At 41.2% G+C, this 24,089-nt stretch overlaps 1 protein-coding gene across 2 annotated transcripts in view; it reads left to right on the forward strand.

Annotated features, from left to right (window-relative positions):
• Positions 1 to 441: 441 nt before the first annotated feature.
• CAMK1G (calcium/calmodulin dependent protein kinase IG) overlaps positions 442 to 24,089 on the forward strand; it is a 51,150-nt gene continuing 27,502 nt past the window's right edge. The window contains exons 1-2 of one of the 2 annotated variants that reach the window (XM_074270163.1): positions 442 to 693; positions 18,986 to 19,103. In XM_074270163.1, the coding sequence (XP_074126264.1) occupies positions 19,012 to 19,103 (92 nt within the window). In that variant the 5' untranslated portion in view covers positions 442 to 693; positions 18,986 to 19,011. Of the gene's footprint in view, positions 876 to 18,985; positions 19,104 to 24,089 lie in introns of both variants that reach the window. The other variant, XM_074270162.1, reaches the window with a different exon arrangement.

The raw sequence follows: 24,089 nt of genomic DNA on the forward strand, positions 1-24,089 counted from the left end.
ATACAAGCAAAAGCAGCAGGTTTGAGGGGCTGCTGAACGTCACATAAAAGAAGCGATGGACCCCAGGGGACAAAACTCAAAAAACGAGTGGAAAGTGCAGAGGTGGGTTCGGCTCAATATAAGGAAGAGTTTTTAGGAGAAAGTGAGTCCCTCATAGCTAAAGGTAATAAAAAGTAAGTAAGCCCCACCTGTTGGGAGATGTTACAGTGGGCGATTCCGAATGAGGTGAGGATTGCACTAAATAAACTAAGGCTCCTTTCAATACTGAGAGTCTGTGATTTAGACTGTTTGAAAGAGAAACTGAGGCAAGCAGTAGAAGAGGGTTTTCTAATCTATGTCTTTACTCCATTCAGGCTTATGTAAATAAATTCATTATTCCACTCCCGGCCCCGCCCCGCCCCGCCCCCCTACAGTCTGAATCGGGAGGGCCCCTTCACAAATGCCTTTCTTGAACAACATAAGAGACTGCCCAGACCGAGGGAATGCAAAGCTAGAAGGAGAGATGCAATCTCCCCTAGCCTCTTTTCCTCCCCTTTAAGGACTGCCTGGTTACCGTCCTGGGAAAGAAAACCCCTGCATTCCTTCCCTTTAATTCCAGTTTATTGTTAGAGTGGCGAGGCAGCTGGCTAATCCTCGCAGACCTGTAGGAGCCCAAGCTGGAGCGCAGAGGAACAATTCTTGGCCAGTCTCTGGGTAAGCTGAAGCGGCTTCTTTCGTGGCCACACTGTGCTCCCCACGCCTCGCGGAGAGCATGCAGCCGGAGCTGGGCGGAGGGGCTGGGGCTCCCGTGGCTATTGCGGGGCAGGCAGGGGAGACACTGGCCGGTGCGGGGCTTGGGCGGCTCCAGCATGTCATTGACTCGCTCCCTATTCTGGGTAAGTTGGTGCTGCTTTGGAAAGTGGCTTGGGACCCGAGGTCGGGGTAAGACTCCCCCCGGGGGTGGCTGGCCATTTTCCCCAGGGCTGGGACAAGCTCGTAGCCTTTCGTACTTTTTCTGGGGAAGGGAAGATGCAAAAAGTGTCCTGAGTCCTAGAAGAGACCCCGCCCCTCCTTCTTAGAGATTGGTGACCGGGAGATCTCCAAAAGCACATCGGACCTCCGGGTCTGTCGGACCCCAGGTTTCCTGACCATCTTGCGTGGATGCACACGCTTGTGTCCTCCTCCTCAGCTCACCTTTATGAGCTCAGTTTCTTCCTCTGTAAAATGGGGGAGGGGGTGATTGCTGCACTTCCCTATCTTGCAAGAGTGTCGGGGATATCTGGGTAAGCTACATATGAGAGAACGCTTTATAAATGAAGCTCTATAGAACAAATCTAAGGGGTTGTTTTTATTGTATTCTGGCCGAATGCTGAATCCATTCATTCAAAAACTGTTTTGAGCACGTATTAAATGCAAAGGAGGAGCTTTGGGGTAGGACTAGGGCCAAAGATCTGTTCTGAGCTCTTTCATCTCTGGACTCTAAAGGATGCGAAAATTACCACTGTGATGCTGCCAGTCACAAGACTGCTCCTTGATTTCCTCCATCGCCCAAGCTCTTTCTCTCTTTTTAAAACTTCCTCATTAATTCTAAAGCTGAAACATTAAAATGTGATGGGGGCTAGGAAGGGGGGCGTCTAGAACTCATTCCCGCCCCATTCACATCCCTTACCCCCTTTCTCTCACGTAACTTTGACGCACAAGCATTAACCCTGCAGTATCACCAGAAGGCTGTCAGCATGACCCACAGCCAGCAGCTTGGTTGCAACTCAGGGCCAGCCCAGCTGAGACCCAGTCCAACCAGCTCCTTTGCTCTGGGGCCAGACAGGCAGATCACCAGTTAAAGGCCATGCAAGTCAAGCAGGTAGCATCCTCAGCATGGATGGGGCTAGTTCAAGGTCAGAAACCGCTGAGACAGAGCTATTGTTCCTCTTGACTCGGCTCAGTAAATCCAAAAGAAATACCTGAGGGATCCTTCCCAGTTCTAAAATGAGCTTTAAAAAAAGAAAGTTTAATACCAAATATTTAAAGCTGTGGAGATTTTTTAAGCATATGTAGGGTTTTGAGGGGAAAAGGCATATTGGGGGGAGGAAAAACTGAAGACTGATATTGAGGTGCAAAGGGGAGCCTGGGGCTGAATCCAAGGAAAATATAGGAGAGTGAACAAGAGAACTCAACTCTGATTCTGCAGAATCATAAACTTGGTATAATTATACTGTAGATACCCAAAGATTATCTAGAGGGGAAAGTGGAAGATGAGTGACTCATCTTCCTGAGTTCAAATCTGGCCTCAGACACTTACTGGCTGTATGACTCTGGATAAGTCATGACATCCTATTTGCCCTGAGCTGTAGAAGGAAATGGCAAAGCTCTCCAGTATCTTTGCCAAGAAAACCCCAAATGATGGCACAGAGAGTTGGACATGACTGAAAAATGACTGAATGACAGACATCCAAGATTTGTGACTGTTTTTGCTTAGTGGACATGTGACAGTTATAATGGTGAGAATGGGGGTACAACTTTTCTTGGGTCAGCTGGATATGTTAACTGGACTGAACCAGCCTCTAACCTGTGGGTGGATAGAGCAGAACAGAGGAGACTAGAGTCAGGAATCACACAGAAGTTTAATTTCAGAGTGAGGGAAACTACTCACAAGCAAGGAGGGGATCTAGACACATGTGCTGGGGTCACACTCCTAATTTGGGGGACTCAAAGTGGGGAGGTCTCAACCCTTATGGTTATGTAGTGAGCTGTAGCCCTGACCATGAAGGGTAACAGATAAATATGATTAATAACAGGGCTTCATGACCCAAACATGTTTGAGCTTGTCCCATGCTTATCTGAGCTCAGAGAACACCTGGTGCTGTTCAAGTAATGCCGTAATTATATGATTTTGCCAGTGGGTGAGATCATCAGGAGGGTGAGTGCAAAGCATTGTTGTTATGCTAAGCTCAGGGCACAGCTTGCTTGCTGGACCTTGGAAAAGAGGGTGTCTCCTAATATCTTGACAGATTGCATATCTCAATGTGAGTTAAGTTGACATTCCATAAAAAGTTAAGGGCAAGAGATGGAGGGAAACATTCCACCAAGGAATTTTGGAAGAGTTTACAACAATTACATGGGTATTCATGTGAGCATGGATGTGTATATGTATATGGGTGGGGAGAGAGAGAGACAGAGACAGAGAGACAGAAAGGAGAGGGAGAAAGACAAATATAGAGACAGAGAGAAAGAAGAGGGAGGAAAAGAAGGAAGGGGGGAAGAGAAAGAAGGGGACTGGGAGGGGGTTATAAGTAAGAAAATACAAGATTTTTCTTATCCTGTCTGCCTTCCCTCATCTCTCTGTCTCTTTGCCTTTTTGTTCTGGCTGATTTACTCTGATTATCTTCCATACCTGGAAAGGAAACTCTCTTTATTCTACCCTCATTTTTATCTCTTGAAATCTCTCCCTTCCTTCAACTCTCTATAATGACGCTTCCGCTTCATTGAAGCTCTCCCTAAATTTTGCTGTAGTCACCATTCCTCCTTCTGATTTATCCTATCATATTCTGTCTTAAAGCTATTTATGTACATATCTTATTATACCCCTCCAACTAGATCACAAACTTCTTAAAGGCAGAAACTAACATTTTTCCGCTTTGAATCCCTAGCATCTAGCTGTTTCTCACTGATTTTTTTCAGTGTGGGGGATTCCTAGTGAAGAAACTTTACCTATCAATGTTAGTCATTACATAAGAATCACAGACTCAGAGTTGAAAAGGACCTTAGAGATCATCTGTCCATTTTGCAGATGAGAAAACTGAGGCTCAAGGGGGGCTCAAGAAACATACTCTGTAACTTTGAATCTTATAAATGTGCCTGTTATGCTAAGAGATTCAATAATACAATCAAAATTTGTATGTCAAAGATTCACCTTGAACTCTGGTTTTCCTGACTCTGAACCCTGTGTCTATCCACTATACCACATGCCCCTCACCTAATATTAGTGGGCAGTGGGTAAATATTTGCCAGATTGATATATTCTTGAAAATAAGCTTCTGTGTGGATATTTTAGATTAGAAGTCAAGTCTTTTAGCTCTGTTACATTTGAGGGACTATGTTACCCACTTAGAGCCCTGAGTACCTATCCTGTCACTGCATAGTTTTTATTGGTACCATGAATATAGCCAAGGGCTTAGAAATGAAATTCATGGGATAAATCTCACTTCAAATATTTACTGTATAACCCTGAACAAATTACCTAACTTTTCTGAACTTCAGTTTTCCTAGCTGAAAAGTAGAGATAATAATAGCACCCAGCCCATGGAGTTCTTGTGAGGATTAAATGAATTAACTGTAGATAAAACATTTTGCAAACTTCAAAGTACTAGATCATTTTAGATATATAGATATATAGACATAGATATACATACATATATGTATATACACACACATATATACATACATACATATACACACATACATACATATATATATAGAGAGAGAGAGCCCCACATATCATGCAGTGTCTAATAGACTTTGATATTAGTAAGTTCTTTCTTATATCCCATATTATTATTAAATAAGTTACATTTTCTGTCCTGAAAGGGAAGAGGACTACTCTTCCTTTTGGGATAGGAATAGGGGTAAAGGGAAGAGGTGCATGGGATTTCACATATAAAAATAACTCTGATTTGTACAGCATGTGCCCATCTTATCTTATTCCACAAATCTATTTAAAGGTGGAAAGCAATAATTCACTATGTTCCCTTATTGTCTGTCTTCACACACTCGATGTGCTTTCCTTCTCCCTACCCAAGACCCAGGTAAACATTGGCTTACCCATAAAGAATGAGACTAGGGGTGGTGAGTAGGAGTGAAGAGCTCTGGGTCTATGGAATGATGGCAGCAAGATAGCCACAGGTTCCCCTCTCCCTTTGTGTGTGTGAGAGAGATGGAGAGAAAAAGAAAGCAGAAAAAAACACCTTCAGAAAAGAGGAGGCATTGGACACTATTTGGAAGTAGGAGTGGGAACAATCCTGGCTGAGATTGAAAAGAATCTCCAAAATGAGAGTGTATCTGTGTATCTCTCTCACACACATACACAGACACATACACACATGCACGCACACAGAGCCAGAAATAAATTGCCGCACAGGGCGAGAGTGACGGAGGAGACAGCCCGTGCCAGAGCCTGGGAGGAGTGAATGAGCTGCAATATGAATGAATGAACGGAGGCAGTCACTGAATCAGGAAGCAGGCATGGACAGCCCTACCACAGCAGACTTGGATGTCAATGGAAAAGGGGTTGCTCCCTGTAGGAAGCAGCTGCCGTCACAAAGGCAGGCTCAAAATACCATCCAGTGCTAAGTGGGTCCTGGAGAGGGTGAGGGAGATTGTTGGCTCATCACAGAATCAGCGTCCCCAGGTGGTGGTAGATGGGAGAGGGAGAGGAAGTGGGTTGGTGCATAGCCTTCTTAAGGTCATTCCAGCCCTGCAGACAAAATGTCCCTTAATGTGGTCTAATGAGATGGAGTTCCTATTATCTTCTGTCTGGTAGTCACAGTGGAGCTGTGGCTCATCACAAGGGCATTTCAGAGGAACTTCGTTAAGCCCAAACTGAAGATAATTCTTCGCCTGGATTTAGAGTTGCCCCAGCTCTGACTTCAGTGCCTTATCTAGGGGAGGGTTCTGGGATTTTTATCTAGGAGAAATTCACTTGATGGGGGAAGGCACAACCACAGAGAACAGTCTGGTCCTGGTGTAGTTGCCAGAAAGCTTTAGACAAGTGGTCCTATAGAGTAGCTGGTTCTTGACTCTGTGGGAATTTGGGGAAGGTAGGTAGACCCCCATGGAAGAGGGGCCACAAAAATCATACTAGAGATAATTAAACGTGGGCAGGTGAATCATGTGTCACCAAAGAGAGGACAAAGATCACTCTCTCACAAGTAAGTTCCCTGTGGGGAAAGGGTTGTTGCCCTCACACTAGTTAAAAGCTTGGAAGAGCTACATGTCAAGAAAGGGAGATGTTGAAAGTGGAGGAGAATTCAATTCAAGTCAGCAAACTTTTATCTGAGTTTGGAGCCTGAGATAAAAAAAATAAATAAATAATTCTGCATGTGAAAAAACTACTATTCTAGAAGAGACAAATCACTTATATGCATACAGTAAATACAAAGTAATTTGATGGAGAAGAAAATAACAATAACTGAAAGGTAAGGGAGGTTTTACAGCAGAGATGGTACCCAGGTAGAGCCTTGAAGGAAGAAAGCCACAGAAATTATGTCCCCTGAAAAAAGGCCTTCCTGGTCCCCCCTATTGCAGATTCTCTCCCATTTATCCTGTCCTATAGCTTGTTTGTACCTAACTTCATATATATGTTTTCTTCCCCCATTAGACTGAGAGTTCCTTGAGAACAGAAACTATCTCCAGTGTTTTATACAAAGCCTAGCACATAGTAGGTCCTTAATAAATATATATTGACTTAACTCAATGAAGCCTGTGGCTTTTGTGTCCATTGACTGGCAGGCCCCCTCTCCAAGTTGATTAAATGGATAGAAAAGAGCTTTTTTCCCCTTATGAAAAGGTCCCATTAAATGTTCTCTCACATTTCCCTTGTAGCTTCTAGTTTCTTCAATATTCATCTCAAATCCAGCCTTCTTTGGGAGTCCTTTTTAGCCTACCCACCCACCCCCAGTGCCTTCCCTCTGAGATTACTTTCCATCTACTCTGTACATATACACAATTTGCATGTACATACCTGTTTGCATGTTGTTTCCCCCATTAATGTGTGAGCTTCTTAAGGGCAGGAACCATGTTTTTGCCTTTCTTTGTTTTTCCAAAGTTTAGCACAGGTCCCTAAGATATTTGTTGTTCATTTATTTTTGTCCAATTCTTCATGAACCCCCTTTGGGGGTTTCTTGACAAAGATACTGACTCAATTTGCCATCTTCTCCAGGTCATTTTATAGATGAGGAAAATGAGGTGAATGAAAGTGATGCAGCTGATAAGTATCTGAGGTCAGATTTGAATTCAGAAAGATGGGTTTTCATGATTACAAGCCTGTGATTCTGTCCACTTTGCCACCTAGATGCCTTCCTAAGATATAGTAAATGCTTAATTAATGCTTGTTAACTGACTTAGCAAAAAATGTGGGTAATGGTAGGAGTTATTTTGAATAACTCGATCCTGGATAATATTGTAGAATAAGGCAGAAAAAAACTAGGTAGAACAGTGAATAGAACCCCTGCCCTAAAGTCAGGAAGTTCAAATTTGGCCTTAAACATTTACTAGGTGTATGACCTGGGTAAGTCACTTAACTGCTGTTGGCTTCACATTCTGTATCTATTAAATGGAAATATTAATAAACCCTGCCTCACAGGATTGTTTTGAGAAGCAAATGAGGTAATATTTGCAAAGCACTTAGCACAGTGCCTGGCACATAGTAGGTGCCTAATAAATGTATTTATTGTTGTTATTTAGTTGTTCACTCGTGTCTGACTCTTCATGGACCCCATGAAACCATAAAATTCCAGGTCTTTCTATCCTCTACATCAATATTTAATAAATATGTTAATTAATAAAATATATTATATTATAATAAATGCTTATTTCCTTTTATTTTAGGAAAGTTCAAGAGGGGAAAAGGAATAAGATTGAGTATTAAAAGTCATTTTCTATCTTGAGTCATGGAATCCCATGATGAATAGAACACAGTTAAATCCTTTGTTTCTTTTATATATAAATGGTTTGCATATTTCCATGCTGTGATGTGCTTGATCTTTTGGCAAAAGCATGCATTTTATTAAAGATCACCTGAAGGATAACCTTTATCCATGGCCCTCTTGAGCTGGTCACATCTGGCTCATGAAGAATTTTAAACCTAACATGATACCCTCATGATATTGGGCATTCCTTTTTGGATCAAGGTTACAAGTAATTTGTTTGATCACTGAGGGAGCTTCCTAAAACCTACTTGGATATGCTGTTGAGTTAATACTTCTCATACCAGAAATATCAAAGGGAGGAACCCATATAAGATCTCAGCTCTGCATAAGTCACATTAAATATCTATCCAAATATTATACCTTTGTAGTAATTTTCTTATACCTCCAAAAGTATCCACTATCTTCCCTGACAAAAGTTTTAATAGATTTTAATAGATTAATCAGATCTACTTGTCAGATGACATAGAGAAGGATTGAAAGGATGGAACAAGGTGTAAAGTTTTGATGGGCAAGAAATGGACTCAAGTGTCACAATATTAACTTGGTATAACAGACAATAGAGAAACACCCATGTTTTACAAATTGGACATCTGATGACAAGCAAACATATCTGAATGCCATGTCCTTTATATAGTTTAACTAGCAGAGCCAATTATCAAATATACTGAAATCAATGATTGGATAATGATGAAAGAGTAGCTATCCTTTAAAATTAAAAGGAGTGGGTGTAAAAACAGGAGACAGCGTATAGGAGCATCAAGTTAGGATTCAATGCCTAGGAAGGAAATGAATGGCCTGTAAGGCCTCTCATAGGCAGTGAGAAGGTAATTTTAGGGCCCTTTCTCAAAGAGGAATAGAGTTCCAGAAAAGAATGTGGTGAAAGGTAAATATGGGAGGAAAAGATAATAAAAGCAGATCTCTGATGCCAAGTTTTGCCAAGAACCCACTCCAATCTAAAGCATCACTGAAGACCACACTTTTTCTCTCAAGAGGCATTAAGTTTGAAATCCTCCTCCTCTCTTTTCTCCTAATTTTCTCCTAATTGACACCTTCCAAGCCCTAGATTCCTGCTTCCTACAGGGTGGGAAAGAGCTGTGATGAGGTTTGTTTCTTCAGGTTTTCAGTTCCCCTGGCCAGAAAAGCAGAAGGGAACAGAGTTCTTGCCCTGTTCCTGGCTCTTGGCCTCTCCAATTATAAGATTCAGTACTCTGCAAGTTAACATCTTGTTAGAAGTATGAGGGATACTTGTTTGCTTTCACCTTGTTTCTAAATGTTTTCTGATTATCATGTCCCACATTGTGGGAAAGTTGGCATAGCAAAAAAAAAAAAATTAAGTCCATTTTTTTATCTCTCTAAGGATTTAGGAAAGTTGGCACTTAATAAATACTTGAATTGAGATTATTTGCTCTGGTGAAGAGAATGTTGGATATTAGCATGCTAATCTTTAGAGCAGCTAGACAAAAGAAATACTCCTGTGTTCTCCAGCTGCTATGAAAAAAGATACTCCATAAATATTTGTAAAATGATTTTGAATTGGGCTTATCCTTATAGAAGTAAGGACTGAAGTTGGACTTTTTAGAAGCAGCTTATAGAAGAGAATGTTTAAAGTCTGAAAGAAGTGGCTGGAAATATTCTATTCCTCTGTATTTAAAGAATGAGAATAGACCTATATGGCAAGAATAGTTCTTAAATACGCAAATACTAGGAAAAAAAAGTTTTCTGTAATTCTCTTGTAGCCTAAAGTTTTCACTACTCTTTGAAGCCCTTGGCCCTGGATCAGTGACTCATCCTAATAAATATAACAAACTTTTACCGACTTCCCCTATGTGTATCCTTCTTTGTATGTCTCACTCTCCTTTATTTTGAAGTTCTATGGAAATATGCCTTTCCTCTCTTTAGACCATAAGCTCCTAACAATCAGGGTTTTATCAGCCTTTATACATATTCTTTCCTATCCAATTCTTCATTACTCCATTTGGGGTTTTCTTGGCAGAGATACTAGAGTGGTTTGCGATTTCCTTCTCTGGTTCATTTTATAAATAAGTAAGATAGGAGACAGATACGGAAACTAAGGCAAAACAGAATTAAGTGCCTTGTAGCTAGTCAGTGACTAAGGTCAAATTTGAACCCAGAAAGGTGAGTCTTCCTGTTTGCAGTCCCTGCACTTTATCCAATTCACCAAATGGCTGCTCTTTCCTAAACATTTGTTTGAATGTATTGGGAAGGATGCAAAGCTAAATGAAATCCCTCTTAGTCCTCAAAGAGCTAATAATCCACTAAGGGAGCACATAACTGCACATAACTGACTACAAAGAGCTCAATCAACCAACAGGTATTGAACAAGTGTTGTGTATTATATATTAGGGACTATGCTAAACAACAAGGCTACACAGACAAAAATGGAACAGGCCCAGCCAAGGATCTTAGAGCCTATTGGGAAAGACATGTACATAACTAAGTAGATACAAAATAAAAATTTTGGTAGAGAAAATGCTAGCATCGGTGGAAAATCAGTAAAGGTTTCCTGGAGCTTCTAGAAAATATCACTTAATTAGAATTTTGAAGGAAATGGGAGATTCTGAAAGGTGTAATTGAAGTACAGAATATCAACAACACTATAGAATGAAAGCCCATTAAAAAAGCAGTGAGTGGAGTAATATAAAATAAGATGAAAGTTTGGAGCCCGGTTGTGAAAGATTTTTGAAGATAAGCAAAAAAGTATATATTTGAGGCTTTTGGTGTAGACCAGTATCATACTCAAATAGAAACAGATCTCTGCAGAGTGCATATTGTCTTAGAAAACTACCAGTTTTCTAAAAAAACAACAGTATCTCTGTTGTATCACATTTTTATTTATTTTGTTAAACATGTCCCTGTTACTTAATCTTAATCTGGATCTAAGAGTTTGATGTGGTACTGGTGTCAGGAAGACCTACCTTCAAATCCTCTCTCAGATACTTACAGCTATATGATACTGGACAAGTCATTTAAGCTAATTCTTTATCTGTGAAGTGACTAAATAACACCATAATTACTCATGCATTCCCAGGATGGCAGCTAGGTGGCAATGGTACACAGAGTACCAGGCCATGTTGTTAAGATTTATCTTCCTGAATTCAAATCTAGCCTCAGACACTTCCTAGCTGAAGAAGAGACTGAGCAAGTCACTTAACCCTATTCTCATGTATAAAATGAGCTGGAGGAGGAAAAGGAAACTAACTGCATTATCTTTATTAAGAAAACCAAACAAAGAATTGGACATGTCTAAAAATGAATGGAAAGTAATATGCCTGACCCTTCTCTGTCCTCTTCAGGCTGTCCTCCAGGCTCTCTGAACTTTCTCTACCATGCATGCCATAGGATCCCCTTCACCCTGGAAGTTCACATCTTTCCTAGACTTCTCACGCTGGAATTAAGCCCCTGCGGCTTTTCCCTCTGATTGGCTGGTACTTTTCCAAACCTTCCATTTTAAGGAGAATGTTCTGGCCAGTTATGTCTTCATTTCTCTTCACATTACCCTCCAGACTTTCTTTTCCATGTCCCAATGGGTATTTCTCTCCTCTCTCTCTCTCTCTCTCTCTCTCTCTCTCTCTCTCTCTCTCTCTCTCAATCTCTCTCTCTCTCTCTCTCTCTCTCTCTTCTCTCTCTCTCTCTCTCTCTCTCTCTCTCTCTCTCTCTCTCTCTCTCCTTTCTTTTTTTGTACTTTCTTGTTCTTTCCCTATTAGAATATAAGCTTGCTGAGGGCAGAGACTGGACAGAAACTGTCTTCCTTTCTGCCCAACTTTGTATACCCAAAGTTCACCACTGTAACTGGCAAATAATCACTTTCTAAATATGTGTTGACTTGTTGATTCCCCTAAGTATACCTAACCTCAGCAGGGGGGGATTCAAGGAATTTAAAAAGGTGTTTGTACTGGATTTAGATCTAGAGATCCTCCATTGAAGGAGGAGGGAGGAACAAAGCTGAGGAAAGGAGGGATATGAAAGACTGTTTTTCCATGTAAGCTCCTTGAGGAGGACAAATCAAGGGCTCCATCCCTTAGGCCATCAGCCAGCACTTCTTTCACCAGCATCTAATAAATAAGTACATGAGACAGCTGGTCAGAGAGGAGAACTGTTGTCAGCTCTGGTACAGGTCAGTCCCTGCAAGAGCAGAGCCTTGCCTGCCTTGTCTGAACCCTGGACAATGTTTTCTCATACAAAGCCAGTATCTTCTCCCCTAAGGGAATATCCCAGATACTTTTTAGGAAAGTTCCTTTTCCCTAAATAACCCAGCTCCTCCTGAACAGATGATATCACTCTGGTAGATTCAAAAGGCTTATTCCTAGAGAAGAGACTTTGGGGATTATCTATTCTAATCCCTTAATTTTAGATAGGGAAACAAAAAATAGCAGGGCCTGGATTTGAATTCAAACACTCAAATTCCCAAATCTGCTAAACTTCCCTTCAAGAACAAACCTCATCTGGCCCCTCCATTGTCTAGTTCTAAATGGTCTCTTTTGGAAAGAAGCAATTCTGTTTCTACTCTTGCCTCTCACTAACTTGCTATTCCCTCACAATGGACAAAAAAGATATTTTTAGACATCCAAAAGAAACATGACAATTTGAGTTACATTTACTTGAATTCGAGAAACCTGAATCTGAGCTGAGATGTCTTACCTCTCCTGTTAAAAAATCCCACTTAGCTTGAAGCCTTCCTTGGACAATCCCAGTTCACAATGACTTCCCCCTCTCCTGAATTCTTTCTTGTACTGATTGTATATTCTGGTGCTTAGAATATAGTCAAATATTTTTAGTAGCTATTCTTATGTCTAGGTCATATCTCTTACAAATAGATTATAAGATCCTAAAAGATTATACATCATTAGAACCTCTACAGAGACTATACCACATTGCCTCAAACCAGAAATAATTAGGAAATAATCTTTGATAGTTACATGAAAATTATTCCTGTCCATCAATTATCAATCACTAATCATTTATTAAGCACCTACTATATATTGGGCACTATAGTAGGCACAAAAGTGCCTGTATAAAAATTGTTAACTATATTTTCCATATAGAGACACAGACTGAGGCAGAGTAATTTACTACAATCACAAAGCTTGTTAATCAGAGCTACTTCATCTAGAGTTCGTGAATTTATATTCTTTAAACATTTTGATGATTGTGTTTCAATATAATTGGTTTTCTTTGTAGTTTTGCATACCTTATTATATGCATTTAAAAACACTATATTGAAAAAAGGCATGCAGAAGGATACATTTCTCTTACACACACACACACACACACACACACACACACAAGGATTATCTTGTAAGTAGTGGGACTAACTAAATCATCTATCTTTAAGCCCAATGCTTTTTCCTACTTTAACATAATTAGTTCCTTTTTCAGGAAACCTATCTCAGGAGGTTTGATCCCTGAGGATTCAATCTGTTCCTAACTATCATTGCATTCTTATGTGCTCCATTGATGCCAGAGATGGTAGCTCCTACCATACAAGTCCTAAGCTATAAATGCAGGCTTCTAAACTCAAGACAAACTGTAGCTGCTGTTCCCAGGCTCTCAGGCCAAATTCATGTTGTTATAGAAATAGAGTGAAGTGAAAAAAGTACATTGGAAACAAAAAAATGGAGATTCATATTAAATTTTCATTATTCTTTGAAATTGTCTGTTGGGGTTAAGGAAGAAGAGTGGGAGAAAGTTACTAGCATCAGAGAGAAAAGATGGTGGCCCATTGCATTAGATAGGTATTGGACCCAGTGCAGTCATTCTCGAGGCTGATGGTTATACATTCCTTTGGGAACATGCCCCAGTTCAAGACTTCCCTTGTAAATAGACCAGATTGGGCCATTAGGAAAGATTTCTCAGAAGCATGAGGGGCCTGGAGCTAGGAGAAAAACGTAGAGATTTCAGATATGGGTCCTTTAAATGTTGAAATTGTACCCCAAGAATCAGGTAAATGATTAGATTTAAGGATTTGGAGAGATGGAGCATATGATTGGAAAGCTTTTTTTTAATGATTATTCCTTTTCTGATTCAACTAAGTATACATCTGGGTTTTAATCTAATTTAAAGGGATAGAACAACAAATGAAGTTTTATTGCTGGCACAATGTTAATACCTATTGAAAAGCAGGTGGTTACTCTGTAGGGGTTCTTTGAGGTGTAATGTGCACGGAAACAGCATTCCCATAGCCAATGCCTGTTTTCCAGTTGGCATTTTATAAACTAAAAGTCTGGATACATCCAGAAGCTTCCCCCATCCAAAGAAAGGAAGCTCAACTGAGAAAGTGATAGTGGTAGTGCTGGAAAAGAAGAGTCACATCACAAATCAATAATTTTTCTAAATAAATGTAGATATGGGGAGAATTGATATAGCATTTCCTTGCAGACAAATAGACAGCCCTATCTCCTCCTCCAGAAGATAAAGTAAAATAAATGCAGACATAGAAAACATCAAAGATAATTAGAACTGGGGGAAAAAAAAACCTTAGAGGTGATTAAGTACTATCCCTTCATTTAAAGAAAATGAAACAAAAACCAAAAGAAGTTAAGTAAGCTATGCAAAATCACACAGAAACTGGCAGAGGAAGAAAGCCTATCTGTGGCAAATTTCAGATCACAAGATCTGGAAGGGACCTTACATCTATTCCAACTCCCTTACTTCATAGATGAGGAAATTGAGGGCCATGGAAGCTCACACACAGGTAGTAACAAGAAGTGTGATTCTCTCCATTCTACCACAAAGCCTTTCTCTGCTTCATTAATAGTGTATGCTCCAACACTCCCTCCACTTTATTCTGGTTTTGTAGCCTTTTCATGTTGAAAAATTACCAGCAGTGCAGTGGCTGAAACTGCCATGTTTAACAACATGGCTGAAAACCTCATGCTAAAAATCATGGAGAAAGCACACAGTCTTGTATCACTCCATTGGTGACTGGGAGAACTGGAGAGCATGGGAGACATTGGCACAGGACCACCCAGCATGGCATGCCCTCATTAGAAAGTGCTCTATGAGCAAAGCAGAATTGAATTAGTTCAGAAGAAACTTGAGATGCTCAAAGTTAGAAAAGCCGCCCCAAATGTTCATAGGGACTATATGTGTACAATCTGTAACAGAGCATTCTAAGCTCATACTGGTCTGATCAGCCACAGTCAGACACACTAACTTGACACTAACATAATTGTGTCGTTTTAGACTTCTTCAAGAATGGAGGACAATAACCAATCAACCAATAATGTATAAATAGAACCCCTGTCTGCCTTTCCCTAGTATTCCCCAATATAGTATATATCATCCAACCAAGACTTTGTCTTTACATTAAATATTAGGATAAAAATCAAAACATTTAGTCATATGACAAGCATAAAAAATAAAAATCTCAAGTTGTGTTATAAATGTTACTTTTCTTCTTCAAAGTATATGACATCTAGCCTAAAAGTCAACAAAAGGTTCATACTTTATCCTTCCTACACAATATTTGCCTCTATTTTATAATCACACTGTTCCCCAAAGTACTTTCTATCTTTAGTGTTTTAATTTTTATTTATTTATTTTTTAATTAATGGAGTAAAATATCTCCCTACCATAGTATAACAAAAAAGATGATTGCACATGAAAATCTATTATGTACAATTTTCTATTCTTTTAAAATATATAACAAAATTATTATGCATTTTTTCCCTTTTTCTTCCCTTCCTCCTCCCCCACAGAAATGGCTAACATTAGACACACACACACACACACACATACATATATATATATGCATACATGTATATATGTATACATACATATATGTAAAATCATTCAATACACACTTCTCTTTAGCAGTTCTTTTTCTAGATGCAAATAGCATCCTCCTTTATAGGTCCTTTATAATTTATTTGGGTATTTATAATGGTCAAAATGATTTCTTAGCTCAAAGTTGTTCTTTAAAAAAGTGTTGGTTTGACTATATACACATATTCTCTTGGCCCTGCTTATTTCACTCTTCATTATTTTGTGCAAATCTACTCATGCTTTTCTAAGATCATCAAACTCATCATTTCTTATAACACAGTAGTATTCCATCACAATTGTATATCACAACTTATTTAGACATTACCCAGTTGGTGGGAATCCCTGCAATTTCTACTTCTTTGTCACCACAAAAAGAGCTGCTATAAATATTTCAGAGCATATACTTCTTTTCCTTTTTCTTTAATCATCTTTGGAAGTAGATCTAGTAGTGATACTGCTGGGTCAAAAGCTATAAATCCTTGGAACCATCTAAACTAGATTAGTAGCTAATACTGTAATTATGGAGTCCCTAAGCAAACAGCTCAAATGACCCAAATACATCTACTGGATAATACTTGACCAAACCTGATTGTTGAGTGATTTTTTTTTTGTATTTTCTTATGGACTGTCATTCTCAATAGCATAAAACTAACTTCGGTCTATCCCCTGAAGATGTTAAAGGGTTCCATAGATTTCAGAGAAGCCAGTTATTTTTAAGGAAGGCTTTTATCAGAGATGTTTCTAGGTTTCTGTGTACCCGGAGGAAAAGGGATAATTACTGATAATGGCAGCAATGGTTCCTCACCTCTTTTCTTTTGTTCTCAGTACCCTTTGTCTAAGCAGAGTAGGTGGCAACTGGGAGATCAGACAGAACAGAGGAAGACAGTGGCAGCACCTCCTGATCCCTGATCTATAGCTAGGACTTAATTCAATTATTTATTGGTCAATGGCTATATGCCCAGTACTTTGTCAAGTATAATGGGAGATACAAAAGTATATCACACATGAAATAACTAGAAAATAGTACAAGACAGCATGATCTAGATTAAACAACAAGGGACTAAGTTCCAAAAAAGCCTAAATTCTAGTCTAAAGTTTATCAAATTGTGTGTTTGGGCAAGTTGCCTCAGTTTCTTCATCTGTCAAACATATGGATAATTATAGTTTTCCTACCTACCCACTGTGTTATTGTGAAGCTTTAATAAGAAAAGGCAGGCACAAGAGCTTTGAAAAGTATAAAGTACCATGAATTCAAGCAAGGTGAAATATATTGTACAAAGTAATAGCAATGTTCTAGGATGATCAGCTATAAATGACTTTGCTATTCTCAGCAGTACAATGATCCACAATTATTCTGAAGGACTAATGATAAAAGGAATTGGGAAACATTAGCCTGGAGAAGAGAGCTTTTGAGGTAAGAGAATAACATAGATTTAGAGCTGGAATGGATCTCCCAGGTCATCTGATCAAGTCCCTTCCTTTCACAGATGAGAAAACTAAGTCCCATAAAAGTTAAATGATGTGCCAAGTCACACATCTAGTAAACATCAAAGCCAAAATTCAAACTCCAGATCCAGCATCTCCAGACCCAGACCCAGTCCCTAGATCTGTGATTTTAATCTTTGAATCCCTTGCTATCACAATTTTCTGATATTGCTGACCCATAAATATTCATCTCTAAATAACTTTCATCCTCTGATTTCTCAGCTCCAGGGCTTCTGAATGTTGCTAGAGAAAGAGAATCAAGCAGAGTTCATCCGCTACAAATTTATTATATGTGAATTCAACTGAGCCTTCACAATTGTCTAGTGCTCCTCTTTTATTCATTCCAAAGGGGATTGTTGCAATCATTTCTTCTTCTCTTCTCAATCCTGAACTGTCCTTACTTCCTTACTTCCTCCCATCATATCTCCACTACCTTCATAATTACATAATTACAGTTTTCATTTGAATAGCTACTACTTACATGTAGTAGCTGGATGACCATTCATTGATGAAGTTGAAGAGATTGGACCAGATGTTCTCTGAGTTATCTTCTGATTCTGGGACATAATAGCATGTTATTATATTGCTTTTTAATAGTAGTAAATAGCTGCAAACAGAGCAGATGTCTACTTATTGAGGAATGACTAAAAATATGGTACATAAACATGATGGAATATTACTGTGTTGTATGAAATGTTAAATATAAGAAATATAAAGAAGCATTGGAAGGCATATATAAGCTGGTGCAAAGTAAATTAGGTAGAACCAAGAAAACAATATACACAATGAATACAACAATGGAAAAATAACAAAATCAAAACTTCTTTACAAAGGTGGAAGACTAGGGTTGTGGAACACTGCAATATAGTATGAATAATATAATGTATGCAATATATATCAGACCTGGTTGATTTGTTTGTGTATAGGAGTTCTCTTTCTTGTTTATTTTTTGATACAAGGAATAGTGCTCTAAAAGAAAAGAGAATATAGTAGGGAATGAAAGGGAAGCAAAACCAAAATGTTTAATAGATATTTTTAAAAGATAAAAATTACTTTGTTATTATTTAGTCATCTCAATTGTGTCTGAGTTTCCATGCCCCATTTGGGTTTTGTTTTGGGGGTTTGGGAGGCAAATGGGTATTAAATGATTTGCATACAGCTAGTAAGTGCTGAGACCAGATTTAATTTAAATCCTCCTATCTCCAGAACTGTTCTATCCATTGTCACCTAGCTGCCCCCAACCCCAATTTGAGGTTTTCTTAGCAGAGACACTGGAGTGGTTTACCATTTTCTTCTCCAGCTCATTTGACAGATAAAGAAACTGAGGCAAACAGGATAAGGTGACTTGCCTGGGATGACACACCTACTAAGTGTCTAAGGTCATATTTGAACTCAAGAAGATGAATCTTCCTAGCTCCAGGTCTAGTGCTCTATAAACTCTGCTACCTGGAGACCCAATAATTGCTTTAGGAAATGATAAAAAGGTATGCATAATATAAAGTAGGAAGACTTCATGCAAGAGTATGGAAGGATTTGAACAGGACTATGATTGTGAGGGAGTAGAAACCAGCCTGGCTAATATTCCAGCCTAAATGAAGCTATAATTACAGCAAATACCTGGGTAATAAGGAACTTTTTGCATCTTTCATTTCTGTTTAATCCAGACAGTTATAATGATTGCAATTCCCATTTAACTTTGCTTTCTAATTAACAAAGCATGTACCTCACCACAGCCTGAATGCTACAAGTATTTTTGCCTCAATTTTGCAAATCAAAAAGTGATCCCCTAAGAAGTTAAGTGGTTTACACACAAGAACACAGCTTCAAAATTTTAAGAGTCAGAATGCAAAGTCAGGTTTTCAGTCCCAATGTTCATTCTACCACAACATATTGCCTCTCTTTGTTTCTAACTGTTGGTTATGGAGATACCCTCAAAGGCAAGAGTTAAATGTCATTTAGCCATTTGGTAAAATAGCTAAGTAAACTCTCATTCCTTTTCTTCTCATTTTCTCCAACCTTCCCAACTTCTTCAGAAACCCAAGATTCAACTCTGGAGGAAATGGGACGAAAAGAAGAGGATGACTGCATTTCTTGGAAGAAGCAGACAACCAATATTCGGAAAACTTTCATCTTCATGGAAGCACTGGGATCGTAAGTCCAAGGATGATGGAATCATGAGTTGTGGGCCAATCCAGTTAGGAAGGACAGGCACTGTTCTGGGGCTTGTGTCAATTGGCAAGTTCCCTACTGAGCCAGGACTCATTTGACTAAAGAAACAACATAATTTTTGAAAGGGGTTGGAAGGTTGGGAGTATAGAGGAGGGGTGCACTTGATGTATCCAAGCAATCCTTTCACTTGTTCTTTCTCTGATTCACTTTTCTAAATACCAGTCTTTTTTCTATATCACTATCTATCCCAGCACTCTATCAGCAAATATATGCAGGCCCAGATAACAACCTTCAGATTGGATTAAATTAGGCTTGATGATGGTTGAATGGTAGTGTGTTGGAATTAATTTCCAAGTGGCTTAAATGAATTCCAAGGGTGATTGTCACCTGTGTAGATACCACCTTGATACAACTTTGATCTGTACCTACCATTGCATTATGCCTGGAATCAGGGTTATTTCAGGGGATATATCGGAACATTTTAAAGGTCTGAGTATCAGGGGAAGATAGACAGGCATGGACTTGGCAGATAAATGAGGCAAAGTGAGTTGAGAGAAAATGAAGGTAGGATTTTCCTTTTCCTACTTTCCCCCACCCCTGAGTCTTCCAATTAAACTCTTGGCTAAGAGAGTGTTGAATCCTATGAAGTTTCCTAAAATCTTCTGGGAATTTCCTCTAGAATTTCCTCAGAAAGCTACGGCACTGAACAAGTTAACCCCCTTCCCTACAGGAAGGGGCTCTGTGGGCACTCAAGCTGTCAGATTACTCACAGATCTGAATCAGCTCCCCTCTGCCACCTCCACTTTTTCTCCTCATAGTGCTCTGGTTCAGTTGGAAAAAATAAGGTATCACGTGGGAGTCCAAGCATGTTCCCCTTGATGATAATTGCCGAGTTGGGTGAGCCAGAAACAGTTCCCCTGTTCCCGGAGTCCTCACTTAAATCTGTCTGCTGCCTTCTCTGGGGAATCCAGCATGTACCTGACTGAGGCTGGTTTGCCAATCCACAACTCTGCTCCCTATTGATGCCTCTGATCAGTCATTGGTTGGGATAACAAAGAACAGTGGGATTCAGGTAAAACCTATGGTGATTACTTTCACCCATGTTTAACTCTCCACTGTCTCCTATCAGTGAGTCCTTTGCCTTTGAATATAGTGGTTAGCCATATACTTATTTCTGACAGCAAGAGGGATAAGATACCAGCCCCAATATTAAATCTCTGCTTTCTTAAGTTGGATGGCTTCAAATATAAAGCATACAGAGTCTACAGGCAGTCAGTGCTATGGGCTTATCTGGCATCTCTCTTCTCTCTAATAGCCAGTTTCCTCAAAATGACATTAAAGTAAGGACTCTTATTGGGAAGAAGGAAAAATAGGAGGCTAGCAGGCCACAAGTGGATCCTACAGGATTTTTTTGTTTACTCATTCCTAAATCAAGAGAATGGGGGAAGGCAAAAACTGTGGAGACTGGCTTATCTCTCCTGTTCTGAGCCCAAATTAAGGAGTTTGATGGGGAGAGGCTGAGATCTCTGCTTATTTTTCCCCACTCCACTAGCTCACATCAGGAGCACAAGCTGGTCAATAAATGCGCTCCATTGCCTTCTACGTTAGACTGCAGACACTGTCATGTTGCTGTGGAGAGAGGCAGAAAGGGCTCAGAGATCTGGGATGCATGTAAAACAAGTGTCCTGATCAGATGATGACAAAAGCTACTTCTGATCCAATAGTCTTTCTGAAATTTTTCAACAGGAGGTTGATAAGTAGCTCTGGACTCACATTTTATCCTTCCCAAAAATGGTAGCCAGTGACACAAAGGCTCTCAATTAGGCTATCCCTCCCTAGATTCACCCAGTCCTGCCCCAGAGTAGGCCTTTCCCATTAGCATTTCAACTGAGAATGAAGAAAGAAAGGAGATTGGTGATGAGGAGGAGGAAGGAGGAAGGGAAAGGGAAAGGGTATCTCTAGAAGATGGGTCTTAAAAAGTAGACAATTCAAATTAAGGATTCTTACTCATCATGGCCATTAAACCATGGCTGGTACGTGACTGGCAGATGAATCCTGAGATAAATCCCTAGATTCATGGTCATATGCAGCTCCCACTTCCAAATTCAGAAGTCATTCATGTCACCTGCACACACATACACATACACACACACACACACACACACATACACTGAAAGCAGCCATATAACAATTGCAGCTGAAATCAGAGGAGAGGAGTGGGGAGAATGTAGTTCAATGCAATGCTTAGACCCACCTAATCCACAAAGCAGACTCAGTCAGAGAAGACAGAGACTGTAGGAACTAGACATGCATAGAGGGAATTGCCTTGGCAAAAGGAAGCCATGGCCTGTTGTCACAGCATGGATTTGGCTCCATAGCTAAAATAGTTTCAACAGAAGGAGTGCCTCTTGGGACTTACAAAAGCAGTTTTATCTGCCCATGGGTTATATCAGAAAAACGCTATTTGCAGTGGATAGAGCACCAATTCCAGACCTGAGTTCAAATTTGGCCTCAAACTCTTATTAGCTGTGTGATCCTGGGTAAGTCACATAACTTCATTAGGAAGGAAGGAAGGAAGGAAGGAAGGAAGGAAGGAAGGAAGGAAGGAAGGAAGGAAGGAAGGAAGGAAGGAAGGAAGGAAGGAAGGAAGGAAGGAAGGAAGGAGGGAGGGAGGGAGGGAGGGAGGGAGGGAGGGAGGGAGGGAGGGAGGGAGGGAGGGAGGGAGGGAAGGAAGGAAGGAAGGAAGGAAGGAAGGAAGGAAGGAAGGAAGGAAGGAAGGAAGGAAGGAAGGAAGGAAGGTGGGAAGGAAGGAAGGAAGGAAGGAAGGTGGGAAGGGAAGGAATGAAGGAAGGGAAGGAATGAAGGAGGGGAAGGAAGGAAGGAGGGAAGGGAAGGAAGGAGGGAAGGGAAGGAAGGAAGGGAAGGAATGAAGGAAGGGAAGGAATGAAGGAAGGAAGGAAGGAAGGGAAGGAAGGAAGGAAGGAAGGAAGGAAGGAAGGAAGGAAGGAAGGAAGGAAGGAAGGAAGGGAAGGAAGGGAGGGAAGGAAGGAAGGGAGGGAAGGAAGGAAGGGAGGGAAGGAAGAAGGGAAGGAAGGAAGGAAGGAGGGAAGGAAGGGAGGAAAGGAAGGGAGGGAAGGAAGGAAGGGAGGGAAGGAAGAAGGGAAGGAAGGAAGGAAGGAGGGAAGGAAGGGAGGAAAGGAAGGAGGGAAGGAAGGGAAGGAAGGAGGGAAGGAAGGGAGGAAAGGAAGGAGGAAAGGAAGGAAGGGAGGAAAGGAAGGAGGAAAGGAAGGAAGGGAGGGAAGGAAGGAAGGGAAGGAAGGAGGGAAGGAAGGGAGGAAAGGAAGGGAGGGAAGGAAGGAGGGAAGGAAGGAGGGAAGGAAGGAGGGAAGGAAGGGAGGAAGGAAGGTGGGAAGGAAGGAAGGAAGGAAGGAAGGAAGGAAGGAAGGAAGGAAGGAAGGAAGGAAGGAAGGAAGGAAGGAAGGAAGGGAAGGAATGAAGGAAGGGAAGGAATGAAGGAAGGAAGGAAGGAAGGGAAGGAAGGAAGGAAGGAAGGAAGGGAAGGAAGGGAGGGAAGGAAGGAAGGGAGGGAAGGAAGGAAGGGAGGGAAGGAAGAAGGGAAGGAAGGAAGGAAGGAGGGAAGGAAGGGAGGAAAGGAAGGAGGGAAGGAAGGGAAGGAAGGAGGGAAGGAAGGGAGGAAAGGAAGGAGGAAAGGAAGGAAGGGAGGAAAGGAAGGAGGAAAGGAAGGAAGGGAGGGAAGGAAGGAAGGGAAGGAAGGAGGGAAGGAAGGAGGGAAGGAAGGGAGGAAAGGAAGGGAGGGAAGGAAGGAGGGAAGGAAGGAGGGAAGGAAGGGAGGGAAGGAAGGAGGGAAGGAAGGGAGGGAAGGAAGGAGGGAAGGAAGGGAGGGAAAGAAGGGAGGGAAGGAAGGAAGGAGGGAAGGAAGGGAGGGAAGGAAGGAGGGAAGGAAGGGAGGGAAGGAAGGAAGGAGGGAAGGAAGGGAGGGAAGGAAGGAAGGAGGGAAGGAAGGGAGGGAAGGAAGGAGGGAGAGAAGGAAGGGAGGGAAGGAAGGGAGGGAAGGAAGGGAGGGAAGGAAGGGAGGGAAGGAAGGAGGGAGAGAAGGAAGGGAGGGAAGGAAGGAGGGAAGGAAGGGAGGGAAGGAAGAAAGGAGGGAAGGAAGGGAGGGAAGGAAGGAGGGAAGGAAGGGAGGGAAGGAAGGAAGGAGGGAAGGAAGGGAGGGAAGGAAGGAAGGAAGGAAGGAAAGAGGGAAGGAAGGAAGGAAGGAAGGGAGGGAAGGAAGGAGGGAAGGGAGGGAGGGAAGGAAGGAAAGAGGGAAGGAAGGGAGGGAAGGAAGGAAGGAAGGGAGGGAAGGAAGGAGGGAAGGAAGGGAGGGAAGGAAGGAAAGAGGGAAGGAAGGGAGGGAAGGAAGGAAGGAAGGAAGGGAGGGAAGGAAGGAAGGAGGGAAGGAAGGGAGGGAAGGAAGGAGGGAAGGAAGGGAGGGAATGAAGGAGGGAAGGAAGGGAGGGAAGGAAGGAAGGAGAGAAGGAAGGGAGGGAAGGAAGGAAGGAGGGAAGGAAGGGAGGGAAGGAAGGAGGGAGGGAAGGAAGGAAGGAAGGAGGGAAGGAAGGAGGGAAGGAAGGAAGGGAAGGAAGGAGGGAAGGAAGGAAGGAGGGAAGGAAGGAAGGAAGGAAGGAAGGAAGGAAGGAAGGAAGGAAGGAAGGAAGGAAGGAAGGAAGGAAGGAAGGAAGGAAGGAAGGGAAGGAAGGAAGGAAGGGAAGGAAGGAAGGAAGGGAAGGAAGGAAGGGAAGGAAGGAAGGAAGGAAAGGAAGGGAAGGAAGGAGGGAAGGAAGGAAGGGAAGAAAGGAAGGAAGGGAAGGAAGGAGGGAAGGAAGGAAGGGAAGGAAGGAGGGAAGGAAGGAAGGGAAGAAAGGAGGGAAGGAAGGAAGGAAGGAAGGAAGGGAAGGAAGGAGGGAA

This window comes from Sminthopsis crassicaudata, chromosome 5, assembly GCF_048593235.1.
Source record: "Sminthopsis crassicaudata isolate SCR6 chromosome 5, ASM4859323v1, whole genome shotgun sequence".
In the NCBI taxonomy this organism is placed as follows: domain Eukaryota; kingdom Metazoa; phylum Chordata; class Mammalia; order Dasyuromorphia; family Dasyuridae; genus Sminthopsis; species Sminthopsis crassicaudata.